Raw genomic sequence first — 14,498 nt, 5'->3', positions numbered from 1 at the left:
TTCAATATTTAGGTGTATAAAATATAGGTACATGGGTTTAATAGCAATTCTTTCATTGTAGTTGTGTTTTCAATGGATTCGAATCTGATATTTTAACTGCAGGAATTAAGTCTGCAAGTCCACCATCCTGTGTCTGAATAATTATTGGCTATCTCGCTTCCTGGAGTTTTGATTACTTATCCTAACTCCCAAATTCATTTCCCCTTTTTTAAAAGAGCCAGAAATTTTAGTTGTGTTTTCATGGGATTCGAATCTGATATTTTATCGGCAGGAATTAAGTCTGCAAGTCCAGCATCCTGTGTTTGAATAATGTATTGGGTTGTTTCCTGGAGGTTGGTCACCAATCTTGGTTCCTGAATCTTAAAACTAGAAACTTAGTCTAATTTCATTTGTACTTTTTTTCTGATCAATTTCGGTTGATCTCATTTGAATTTTGAATAAACCTAAATTCTAAATTCATTATTTCTTTTTTAGAAATAAAAGGGAAGTATCAATGTCTCGTCAGATCGAATCCCTTTCTCAGGGGCTCTCTTCTTGCGAGGAAAAATGCTCGCTTCGATTAACATTGAGGAGACTTCTATATCAAGTCCACACTGAGAGTTCTAAAGAAAACATTAAGTCTCGTAAAAGAGAATTTTCCCTTTGCCGCATCTCGTTACTCCGAGTATGAGAAGGTGTTTGCAGATTACCGAGTGACCTTATTGAGGTTAAATGCCCTTATTTGAAGAATGGATGAGCATCTCACCAACTCAAAAGAAGCTAATTCGGTGTTCGGTGTGAAGTTATTCTTCGCTAAGCTCGCAAGAGCTAGAATTGAGGCCAATGATCTCAGGACCCCCACAAACACTACATCCAGATTCTGTTATAATATCGGTGATGAGCCCTATTCAATGGCCTTCATAGAAGCGTCCGATAAGTTGAGGAACTGTCTATGAGAGGAGTGGTAGCAGTGGATATAATAGCAGAGCTAAACGTCCTGCTATGACCAATGTCCTTCAGGAGCTTCTTAAATCTTAGCAAGATACTAATAATCGCCTAAAAAGTTTTATTACATGTCGAGAGGGAAAAAATCCTCTAAAAGATAAAGAAAATTATAAAAATATAAATCGTAGAATTAAAAATTCACTGAAAAAAAAAAAAAAAATATATATATATAGGACTCTTTATTTTTTGTTGCATGTAAAACATTCAAATGTAATTATTAGAATGAAAGTGTGGATAATATGTTAATAATTATTAACAATAATTTTAACAACGAACCTCAAAAAAATTCTGATTAATTTACGATGTCAAACCCTGTTACTGGGGATGGTTTAAAACCTGCATTTTCCAATATTAATTTTAATCTTTTCACAAGGTATGAATGTATCTTAGAAGTTCCATCATCTTCTGTATAAGGGAGATGAAATTAATGTCAGTAATGTAAATACTTCGGGGAAAATATATAATACACAAACTGACCTTTAGAAAGAGCTCTAGAAGTGATGTCAGTTAATTGTAGTAAAATATCTCACAATATCCGTAAATACAAAGCATTTTGTGCTACTTTATGTTGGGCTGTAAATCTTGTAAATGGAAATCATGTAAGGTTCGCATTTTACTTGATTCAGGAGGTAACCTATCAATGATGGAATATGCTACACCAAAATCTCTAAGATTAGAAGGATATAATATCAATATTGATATTACTGTTGGACGAGGAGCAATAAATTAATATAAAGAGAAGCAATTTGTTTTTGAATGAGCAAATTTGGATAATTTTACTTGTACTGCACGCATTGACGCTATTACTTGTGAATGAATTGGTAATTCCTTAGATCCAACTCCATTCAATCATAAGAAATGGGATTACACTAATGACATTAAGTTCACAGAAGAGTTAACTAGTATACGACCTAAAGATTTTCAAAATCCTTCTTTCGGAACCTTATTATTCCGCAATAATGCTTCAAGAACAAAAGATGATTTTGTTACCTTCACGAGAAACTGACATGATATTCCCTGTTGCTAAGTTGACTATCTTAGTATTGGTCCGTAGTGAAGCAAATTGTATTTTTGACCGAATTACCATTGATAATAAGGCTTCTTTGTATTTTGGAATTATTACTCATCTTAGAAAGTATGAAGACTTTGATCTTGACACTATTTATCGTTCTCTCGAGTTTAACTAAACTAAGTTTTGGAATGGGGAGAATGTTGGTATAAATCCGAAAGAAACAATTACTGCAGAACTTCGATACAACTAGGGGAGTGTGGTTCATAAAAATGCCATGGATTCATAGTGATCCTAATGTTAGAGTTCTATCTGATAACTACAGTAAAGCCATTGCTGTCATGCATCAAGTTCACGATAAGTTGAAACCTTAACATTTGAACTTAGTTGAAGAGGTTTATCAAGAGTTTCTTGATCTGGATAATGCTGAGGAAGTTCCTTCTAATGGAATAATTACAAAACATCCTTGCTATGTCCTTACATCAAGACTTATCTTTCGTCTTGATAAGGACTCCACAAAATGTAGGATCGTTGTAAATGCATCCTTAACTAATCTAAAAGATAAAACTAAATCTTTGAATAAGCTACTAATGCCAAGTAAGAATATGCTTCTACAAATAATGGAACTTATTCTAAACCAGTGATTCTTAACCTCATTGGAGTAACTAAACCCTACAAGCTTCATCAGTGCATTCACCGAACCCCTTCGTGATTGGAAAAATGAAATATGATTTCTTCAGAACATAGGTATATATTTTATTAGTACACAAAATGTACCATACATCAGTTGCAACCAAAAATCATAAGGAACAAAACCAACAAAACATGCATTCCACACAAAGGCATAACTCAATGAATATTTGCAGCAAATCATAGTATCTTTTGTTGTTGCTTTTCAGACACAAGTTCAGAAATGCGTGACTTTACCTTGGCAAGTGCCATTCTCAAATTGCTTTTGCAAAACAAGAGTTTGTTCCTATTCTTCATTTTTATATCGACGATCCTCGAAAAATATCTGTTGTCATAAATGGTATGAGTATTTGCAATAAGAGCGTATGGTACGATTTGCTGACACAAAAATGTTGACAGTGTTATTGTTCTGAAGAGTTGCTATTGAAGCTGTATCTACTGAAGTTCAATGATTTCATCGAGATATTCATCGTCTTCATCTGCTGTCGCAACACTAAACGTGAAATCATCTCTTACCCATGGTGTGGAAGTATCCGTCGAGATACTTTGCAAGCTCTTCTAAGTGCAGGGCATTTGCTTGAACAGCCTTGTGTTCGATCTTTCTAAAACTCTCTTCCTGATGGGGAAAGTTTGCGAAGTTATCATTCTCTGTACGTCATTTCATAAAAGGTAGCTTTGTTCAAATGCCTCCAGATTTTCTTCCGCTTCGATGATGCTGACTCCACCGCACTGCATCTATCGATTGAGATCATCGAAAATATCTGCCATATAAGCTTAAGTGAGAATAAACTCAGAATTTTCAAAGTAAAACTCTCGTAAAAAAAAAGATCCTATTTCACAAGCATGACAAAAACACGATTTAGCACCTTTGGATAACTTTATCAGAGGCCTATAAGTAGAGTTACGTCACCGGGCTATCCGTTTTTACGATAGTTGACTTCTTCAGTTGTTTGAGTCACTGCCCAAAACATTCAAAATGTAATCTTATATTTTAGGTGAAGAACTCTACAAAGGCGATATATTTTGTTAAAATATCCCAAGTATTACCCTCTTGTCGTGTGCCGTGGATTGTAGGAATCGTTCTTGAGCTGAGGGGATGACACTTTTCTCATTTCCAATGGACAAATTCCTTGGAAGGCAATGGGTCCTTAAAATGGAATAAAATCTTTAGAAACCATGATATAATTCTCGATTGTGCTCCAAACATTTTGAAAAAAAAATAAGGAATTTCAACTCTCAAGCCATTCCAACATTGTTTAAACATCTTAAAACCTTAAGTTCCTAGGCTCACCAAAAACTCCAACAAACGTATTTTTATTCGAGAGAACAATGTTGATCCTAAGAAAATTAATAATTAAGGAAATCTCAAGCAACTTTTTTATTTCGAATTTCAGGTAAAACAATATCTCCACAATTTCAGGATCATACATACTTTACTACTTATTTGGAACCTCCTACTGCCGAAACAAAGAAATACACATAGTAAACATTAATCTAATTTCATAAACAATAGAAGATGAAACTTCTTATAATGATTTTTTTTTTATTATTATTTACTTTATCGTTAGAAAATAATAATTGTATGTTGTATTACAGATATTTCTCCTGAGGTAAAACAACTAAAGGAAATAAATAGCAACATACAAATCCAACTTGGAGTCTATGAAGCAGAAATAAAGGAATGAAAGGAGAAGTTGAAGGTGAAAGATGTAAAAATTTGTGACGCAGAAACAAAGTTTAAGTCTTTAAAAATGCGCCTCTCTTCGGTATTTAATTCAAATCATATAAAATTTTTAAAATGCAAGTCTTCACATTCCAAAAAATCCGCCTTTGGTCTAATAAAACTATTGAGAATTCACTTCAGTTAAGATTCGTTGAGTAACTATATTTTGTCCAATTTATCTATTGCGTGAAAAAATATGTTATAATATTATTATATATGGCACATTACGGAAGCTAAAAATGCTTTGGTAAGAAGGTACTTGGGTTAAATAAATATTTTACAAGTGGTACATCACTAAACAAAAAGGTTGATAATCCCTGTTGTAAATCATATAAATGTAAGAAATAATAATGTACAGGGAGCGGGGATCAAATTGTTGCCTACTTTAAACCTTGATAACTTGAAGACGACATTATCAAATAAAAAACCGGTTACCAAATAGGAAAGCTATTCTCGTCAGCTGACGATACGTAGTTCAGTTAGCATCATGTCGTCATCATATGAGAAGATAAAGAGCTATAAGTGGAACGAGGAGCTTTGGAGGTCCGCCGTAGTCATGGCATTGGTTACTAATGGAGGTGAAATCTCCAATTCAACGATTGCTTCAACCTTAGGAGTGAATTTACGGACTGTTCAGCGTATCCGTAAGAAGCTAGAGGACACCTGGGATGTTGATGCCACCATAAAGAGGGCACCCAAGGAGGAGGGCGCCGGCAGGAAGGTCAGGGACACCGACTTTGTCAACAAGGTGAAGAAGATGGTTGAGGATGACCCTACCAGGTCCATGAAGGCCATGGCGAGGGATCTGGGCTGCCATGAGAAAACAATAAGGGACTGTGTATCTGAGGATTTAAGTTGCAGGAGCTACAAGATGCAGGTAGGCCAGATCTTGACCCAGAAGGCAAAGGACAACAGGCTGATGAAGTCAACAAAATTGCTCAACAAGCTCAAGCACCCAAAGCAGCCCGGGATGCTGTGGCTTTTCTCTGATGAAAATAATTTCTGTCAAGATCAGAAGGTCAACAAGCAGAACAACAGGTAGATAGCCACCTGCACTAGCCATGTGAAGAAGGTAATGAAGACCAAGTTCCCTGGACTGGTTATAGTGTTCGGGGTGGTCAGCAGTGAAGGTCATGTTATGCCTCCCTACATGTTTGAAACGGGTCTAAAGGTCAATATAGAGGTCTACCTGGATGTTATGGAGAAGGTGGTTCTGCCCTGGATCCAAGGGGTGGCCGGAGAAAGGCCCTGGGTGTGGCAACAGGACTCAGCACCCTGCCATGTGTCCAAAATCTCCATGCAGTGGTTAACCGAGAACTGTTATGACATCGTAACCAAGGATTTGTGGCCTCCTAACTCTCCCGACCTTAATCTCTGGACTATTTTGTCTGGGGCTATGTCGAGAGACATACCAACAGACATCCCCATATCACCAAGTCCAGCCTGATGGACTCCATCAAGGAAATATTCGGCAACATGGACAATGAGATGGTCAGAAGAGCCTGCGGCCAGTTCAGAGGCCGTATTGATGCCAACGGTGATTATATCGAATGAATGGCTACTCTATACTTATATGCTCGTCATAGTTTTGATTTTCAATAAAAAAGTTAAAAAATGTATATTTTGTGTTGATTTTTGTAGAAAAATATTTTGGCGACAATTTGATCCCCTCTCCCTGTAGTCTATTAATGAAATATTGCAAGTGTGTTCGTATAACAATAGCACTGTTTCTAATTGTTTTTGTTAAAGGGCTCAAGGGAAAGACCGGACACTCAATACAAGAAGAATTTTGTTTTCACTTCTTGTTAGTGATTGGTTTGAAATTGTCAGCTTCCATAAGATATGTTTGTAAAGGGTTTTATTTACTATTTTGTTGGCTTAATTTAATTATATATTATAATTAGTCAATAATTAAAATATGCAAAATGTTATAATAATTCTCACTGTTAATGATGTAAATTTGTATGGAAGTGTACTAAAATCTGCTATTATAAACTATTATTAGGAACTAAAGAGGATAAAAATACACTCAAAATCCAAAATGTGACAAATTGTATATGAATGTACCTAATTGTTATGTGTGTGTCTTTTCCTTTTGCTAGGTCTTAGTAATTGTTGCACACGAAATATTAGTGTTTTTAAGGAGAGTCTATTTAAAAATTAGACCAAGAACTAAAACGTACTTATTGTTTAACAAAATCTAAAATAATATTCTATCTAAATGATTATTATACGAATAAATGATTTAACAATGCATATATAAGACAATTTTGACTTTCTCTCTTGGCAAATGACCAAGACATGATGATAGTATTAACAGAACTATCGAGCTAGGGATGATTTTTCATTCAATAACGTATTGATTCGTTATGTCTCATCTAACGCGTGATCTCTTGGCTCCAAAATCTTCCGAAGATTTTAATAAGGAATGGGCTCGAAAAGTATTAGTGTCATATTTTACCAAAACAGACAAGGATTGGCTACTAGCTGATGTACTCAAGGTGGTTGATTTAACCATCACCGATAATGAAAATCCAGGTAGTTATCAAATCTTGAATTGAAATCCTCATAATTTTCCTCGATATACACATCCATTGACTAACAGACCTAATAATATGTACTTACAGGAATGCTTAGTAATTCATATGTTCTCGATGTATATTATCGTAACTCCAAAGATAGTGATTTGATATCTGAGTCCTGGTTCGTCAAAGTTCCTAAATCTGTAGCAACTTCTCCGATGGATGCTGTAGAAATATTCGCTTACAAAGAGCTTTTCCCAAAACTGAGTCGAATTTATGATGCCGTTAATGTGGAACTAAGGCTCCCAGTGCCATTGAGTAAAACAAATTCCTTTATTATTTATTGCAATTCATTATTATATTATATATAGTGCTTCATTGTTGTCATAGAGGAGATGGAAAGTGTGATATTTTAGTTCTAGAGAATTTGCATGAGGAGGTAATTATTTTATAAAAAAATTTATATTTGAGATTAAATTTTTGAAATTTTTTTCCAAAAAAATAATTTTTATGAACAGCTGTAGATTTAAAAAAAATTCCAAAAAAATTTTTATTGAAAAAATTAATATTAGAAACTAAATTTTGAATTTTTGAAACATTTTCTGAATAGCTATGGATTTTTGAAATTTTTTCCAAAAATTTTAGTTTTTAGATTTTCATTTAAAAAAAATTACAAAAACCAAGTCCCCTTTCCCCCCAATTATAATCCTGCGGAGGTTCCTGATTCTAATTATAGTAGAATCCGCCATTACTAAATTTTATCTAAATCAAGCATTACTAAATTTATTTAAAGGGTTATGAACCACTCAAGCCTGGGACTTGTGGGTTAAGCTATATGAGAGCCACGATGCGAAGCCTTGCGACAATTCACGCCACAACTGCAGTATTTTTAGATTTCCAAGGAGGAAAAGATGTCATTTTAAATCGATTTAAAGTTATAAAGGATCACACTCTACCGAAATCCCACATGGTTAAGGACATTATGCAAACGTATCTTCTTCCATATATAATTTATTTATCCGTTGTTCAACCAGATTTACAGCATCAGCTATCCCTACTCCTCAAATTTCATAAGCATATGTATTCTGCGTTTCGTAAAGTTAAAAAGGAAGTAATTACCCATCTTGGTAAAACATTAATCCATGGGGATTCAAAAATTGATAATTTTATGTATAAGAAAATAACATATTCACTTGAAGAGGAATATTCAGCCCAAATGATTGATTGGCAAGGGATTTGCTTGGACTATGTGACAGGCGATCTCATTTGGACACTTTACGGATTCATGAAGAACCTCCCTGATAAGAATGCGACTGTGGATACTTATGTGGACTACTCTCTAGAATATTATCATCGTGAGCTATTGAGTATGTTTAAAACACTCGGTGTCAAATGTTCTTTGCTTCCTGAGGATGAGTACGACGCTATACAAGCTATACAAAAGGGTTTCATTTATGAATTCATGAAGACTGTACTTGTTAAGCCACTTTTTAACTTGAAAAATCCAGAGGAACTTTTGAAATGGAGTATTAACAAAGTTGAAGGCAAGGACGGTGGACCACCTCCTAGCCTTGAGGATGTATTCAAGTCTGGATCAAGTTTTGCCAATTTTATTCATTTATATTTTACAATTGCGACTGAGATCGGAGTTTTCCATGAATTAGGAGAACTTTGTATAGCTTCCATGAGGGAGAGTATATTCAGTGGCGGCGAGGAAGAAAGTGAAGATTCAGAAGTAGAGGATCATGGTGAAACCCCAATTGAACAAACTAAGGATCCGAATGAGTCTTTACTTCAAGAAAATAAGGAACAAAATGTGCCTTTAGTTGAACAAAATATTAATATTTCTGAAACTCCAAGTGAAACACGCACGGAAGTCCTTCTTGGAGATGTCCAAAATGAAGGTAATGAGTGCAGTATTAGTACTTCTGGGCGAATCAAAGATGAAGAGTCAGATACTACAGATAATACTCCATCATTGATATGATTCAATAAAAATTATATTTGGAATGGGATCATGAAGTAATTCGAAGTGGCAGAAAAATTTATATAATTTTGATGCTATCTTTTTCTGCCAGAGATAACCATTGTTCTTAGATTTATTGAAAAGATTAGTTAAATACATATGCATATATATTTTTTCTAAAGTTTGATATAATTCTTTAATTACTTACAATAATATAATCCCTTATTAGTTGTTACATATCTAGTGAATAGTCCATGAGCAAACTTAAAAAATATATATATTATCCGCATGGTGGTGTGACAGTCTGTTTAAAAAATGGCTTATGCTCACAAGAATTTTGACAGCGCTCTTTATGATAGAAACATACATACATGTTATTAAAAATAAAATAACATTATCATTCAGGGGAGTCGTATTATTATTTTTTTTATTTTTTTACACACGAATGCCCAAAAGTGAAAATCCAGTGTGAAACAGGCATGTTATAAAAAAAAAAAGAAACCGAAAATCAACATGGTAAGCCTTACAATTTGAAGAATGTTTTGGAGGAGAGAAAGAATAATGTTCATTACGTTTTATTAGATCAGCTACAATCAGACGTGACAAGAGTGTAAGGGAAAAGGATATAAACAAAGACATTTGCTAAAATTACTCCGATGTCGATCCCTAATTCTACTTTGAGTCCGACAAGGACTTACAATTATAACTCCGCAGCAAATCCTCAGGGTTACGCTCCGTCTTTTATGAGCACACACGAACGTTCAAACAGATTTTGAATATAATTGAATCTATTTAGGTAAGGATGTTCACTACTGAGAAATTAAATAATAATGACAACTGTTAAGGAAAATAAAATTCCTTCTTTATACTACGAATTACAAATTAATGGGCCATAGAGCTATTGTAGGATGATATTAATATCCTTTCGATGTTTTACCCCAGCAAGTATTTTTTTTTTTAAGTAAAGTAACTAATTCAAAAACAAAATTACTTTTATAATAAGTTTCATCTTCTATTGATGATGAAATTAGATTAATATCCACTATGTCTATTTCTCCATTTTCTATCGTAGGAGATTCCAAATAAGGAGCAAAGTATATATGATCCCAAAATTTTGGAGATCTTTTTTATTGAAAATTTAATCTAAAAAAGTTACCTGAGATTTCCTTAATTATTAAATTTGCTGCACCATTGTTCTCTGGAATAAAAATGGGTTCGTTGGAATTTTTGGTGAGCCTTGGAACTTTAGGTTTTAGATGTTTAAGCAATGTTGGAATGGTTTGAGAGTTGGAATTATTTATGAATTGATTTTCTTCGACATGTTTAGAGCACAATCAAGATTTATCTGATGGTTTTCAAAGATTTTTTTTTCATTTTTAGGACCCATTTCCTTCCAAGGAATTTGCCCCTGGGAAATGAAAAAAGTGTCATCCCCACAGCCCCAGAACTATTCTTGCAGATTATATGATGGTCATACCTTGTATTCCTACCTATAAACCTTGGTATATATAAGTATTTTCTGATTATTTTTTTAATTTTCTGAATTAATTTGACTATTTCCAATGTGACTTCCCTCTCCCTCCTTGGCCCGAGCAATGCTGGGTAAACCTTTGCTAGTTGTTTTTTTTTAAATAAAAATAAGGAAAATTATTTAAAAAAGAAAAAAAAGATTAATTATTCATTTAAAATACATAAATAATCAAATTTGAAACAAAAAATAAAAAGATTAGAATCCAAGATCCAGAAAAAAATCCCATAACACTGGCTGGAAAAAGAAAAAAAAAAAACGCTCTCAGACCGATTCTAACACAAGTAAATAATATGTCCATTACAATGTAAGAAAATATTTATTTTAGGACTACATATAAAAAACTCAATGGGATTTCGTTTAAGTTTCCCCTTGAGTGATTTACTAAAGAATGGATATTTTTTGTATTCCGTTTGAGCAATACATACACATTATGTCTTGATTGATGGATGGGTAGATTGATTGGTTACAGAGGCGTACCTTATTAAATAAAGAAGAATTTTTAATATGGGAAGAGTGGATTAATATTTAAATTCATAACTTTCATTACTCATTTCAAATTATGTCGGATCTCCGTAAATAACATTGGAAACTGATTTGAAAATATCTTAACTTCCTTTCCAATCGACAACAAGTAGGCCCCATTGCCTTTAATCATTGGCCCAATCCTCATAACGACTGATCCATACGAGGCATTAATAGTTATTCTTGGTTTGAGTAATAGTAAAATCAATTATGTATATAATTTTCGATCAATACCAATCTATTTAATAGGGCATGAGCATATTAGTTTGTAAATAAAACCACAGAGAATGACACTGTAACTCAACAAAATAATACAACTCCTTGAATGATAATATTATTTCATATAAAATATGGGTGCATGTTTTTCACATAGAGGGTACTGAAAAAAAATCATGCTGTACTCCCAAGCTACATACCGAAACACCCAATTGTGGATAATATATTTTTTTTTAGTTAGCGAATGCCTATTGCAAGCCTTGTTACAACTGTCCTCTATGCATTAATCATTCCAATATCTCAAAATTCTCTTCCATGAGTAAGTTCTTAATTTTATAAAATCTCTAAAAAAATGTCAAAGATTTGTCAAAAAGCTCCCCTCCAAAAAAAAAAAAAAAAAAAATCATAATAATGACCCTATCCCCTCAAATCTTTAATAAAAGTCGACAAAAAGATTGATTTTTTTCCGCAATAGTCGACATCTTATTATGTAATTATAATATAGATTTGTCGTATATAGCATTTTTGATATTTGAGAAAAAATGGTATGTTCCATGTTGTAACATAAACACCTATCTAATAATTTTTCCAATTTACAGATGGGTCTGATCCATCGAAGGATCCGTTGATAGTTTTCCCATTTCCAGATGGGCAACAATAAAATAACCCTCATAATTTCCCAAATTGCACTCAACTCCCATGAAATTTGTGGAGTGTAACCTCAAGACGTATTAAAAACCACCGCCATCAATTCAAAGAACCCTCTTTAGAATTGCATACGTTCCAAGTTAACGGGTTACACAATATAACCTTGCGGCCTCAAGGCATATTAAAAACCACAATAGGATATTAGAGGAGATGAATTTAAAGAGTTTATTCTTTATATGTAGACTCAGGAGTAATTTTAATTATTGTTTCTTGGGTACAAGAGTAAATGATGTTCTTAAGATATGCAGGATTCAAACGAGTAACAAAAATGTTAAGAGGTGTAAGAAAAAGTTACTGGAGTTTTAAGAAAACTCGAAGAAAATTTTGTCGAATGTTTCGATATTTTGGAGATCTTTCACTTAAGATATTGTAAATACTTAGAGGATATCTGCTATTGTTGAAGGAGATATAATAATAAAAATTGCAGTTCAAAATAACTCTAGTCAGACACTTCAAAAGTTAAACCAAAATGAGAGATGTGGAACTTCACAGACCATTCAAAGATATTCACAATGGTAAAATTTTTTTACAAAGCCAGAAGATATTTTAAGATGTTTCCAGACATATTTTTAATCTTCAGTTGGAGTTATAATTTTCTTAAGAAGGCAAGATGTCATTCAATTTCTATTTTTTGACAAATATTATTTCTCATTACATCAAAAAATATTTCAAAGATAACAAGACGACCGGTCCAGAGGAATTATAGGAAACTTTTTTACTGCCTTGAACTTTGAAATTACTCCTTATTTACTATGTATTAGAAGGACGAGTGAAAGGTGTGCTAAACTACTGAGATCAGATACAAAGAGAATAGATAAAGGGAGATAGAACTGATATTAGTCATTGATGACAAAATAAAAATCCTAAATCTATTCGAACGCTTTCAGGTATTATTGCTGAACCAATTGGAATCAGTTCTGAATATGAAAATAGATGCACATCAAAAGTATTTTCTTAAGCATAGAAAAATATCGGATGTTTCAAAAATATAACTTGTGCCATTGACACCTTTAATAGAATGAAAAATTTGGACTATAGTGGTTGTTGATTTTAGGAAAGCGTTCGAGTTATAATTGTAAGCCCTAAATGGACTCAGAGTAGAGTTGGCGATCGTAATCGGAGTAATTCTTGTCAATTTCCTTCTCTTCCTCCTCCCTTGTCACAGCTGACTTTAGCTGATCTCCTTCAAAACATTCTTCAAAATATACAGGGTTACTATGTAGATTTTTTTTTTTCAATATGCAGATTATCTGCACGATTTTCATCACAATTTAAATACCTCATTGCCTCATTTTTACTCAGTTGCACACGATTTTTTTAAGTTCTGAAGCATATACAAGAATGTTGACAACATTTATAAAGACTTTTTTGCGACAATTAGCAAGATTTATGGGAAAGAAGACTCGATTCTTTCAAATTGTGTCAACTCACCCAATACTCAAATTGATTCTCATTGTCACATTATGAAATGCCCTTATTCCCTTAATGGAACATCCTCTTAGATTGAAAGGAGCAAAAGTTAAATATACAGATGTAAAAAAAAAACGCACACTGATAACTGGACCTGCCCTAGAGGCGTCCAAAATTTTGTGTAAAATAATTGATCGCACTAAAATTTATAAATTGGCTATAAGTAGAACAAACACAACCAAAATCAATATGGTAATCCTTACTATTTGAATAAGATGACGTAGACGGCATGACATTTAATAAGATCAGTAGCAAGTAGCTATAAGAGAACGGAAATAAACATAAATCCCACTCATTATTTACTAAAATGTCGGTCCCCATTTGGACTTGGAGAATAACGACTTACTTATAACCTCATGGAATCCTCAGTGCTGCTCTTCATATTTCATGAGCACACGCACTAGTGATTATTACATAACACTTATATGCAATGTCCTCAAAAATGAAAGAATTATTATAACAGCTTTGGAAAAAAAAAACACCCCACTTTTACGATTACCAACAATAGAAAAAAAAATTGGAATATGTATAAGCCATAAGCAGGTCCGTTGCAATATAAATTTGTGTCCATGGAAATATCAATCCGACAAAATCCGTTGAAAAAATTATTGTAATGGACGAGTAAAATTTCAAAATTTGTGACATATAATGAAAAAGGCATGAGTTGTTGTTAAAAATTTAAATTTTTAATAGCAGAAAAATATAAAATGCCTTTTTAAAAAATAATATTAAAAAAATATGACTTGTTATTAAAAAAATTAATCAAAAAATATCAATTAAGTTGACATTTGGGAATCACTATCAATAAATGGGCGACTCCCTAAAATTCTGGGAGACTTGAAATATCTATTTTATCTAACATAGTTCTGTTGAGACTGAAAAAAAAACAACAAAGTAAATAGGGAGTACAAACAAAATCAATGAAAGATTTACTTGATTAATTCGAATTAATTAATCAGAAAGCAAATTATATATCACATCACTATCCTAAACTATATAAAAATTTCATAATAAGAACAAAATAGTTATAAATCCCCAATGGCGGCTTGTCAATAGCACTGTGGAACTGCAAAACCCCTTATTAATTTATTATACACACATTTTTTAATATGTGTGTGGTGATAACATAAAAGCAAGCTAGATTTTTTTTTTTTTTT

General features: G+C 33.0%; 1 protein-coding gene and 1 long non-coding RNA gene across 2 annotated transcripts; one reads left to right on the top strand and one right to left on the bottom strand.

The window, feature by feature from the left end:
* Window positions 1–2,724: 2,724 nt before the first annotated feature.
* On the bottom strand, window positions 2,725–4,223 carry LOC121115770 (uncharacterized). The gene is made up of 2 exons (XR_005863662.2): window positions 4,116–4,223; window positions 2,725–4,021 (listed from the first exon to the last, which is right to left on the bottom strand). It is a non-coding gene; the product is annotated as an uncharacterized lncRNA (long non-coding RNA).
* A 541-nt stretch (window positions 4,224–4,764) lies between these two features.
* On the top strand, window positions 4,765–9,075 carry LOC121115768 (uncharacterized). The gene is made up of 4 exons (XM_040709901.2): window positions 4,765–6,944; window positions 7,034–7,246; window positions 7,300–7,367; window positions 7,722–9,075. Exons 1-4 carry the CDS (start codon window positions 6,776–6,778, stop codon window positions 8,913–8,915), a joined length of 1,644 nt encoding a protein of 547 aa, XP_040565835.1. The 5' UTR covers window positions 4,765–6,775; the 3' UTR covers window positions 8,916–9,075.
* Window positions 9,076–14,498: the final 5,423 nt, after the last annotated feature.

The sequence above is a fragment of the Lepeophtheirus salmonis genome, chromosome 4 (genome assembly GCF_016086655.4).
Source record: "Lepeophtheirus salmonis chromosome 4, UVic_Lsal_1.4, whole genome shotgun sequence".
NCBI lineage: Eukaryota > Metazoa > Arthropoda > Copepoda > Siphonostomatoida > Caligidae > Lepeophtheirus > Lepeophtheirus salmonis.
This window is presented reverse-complemented; position numbering and strand designations above follow the sequence as displayed.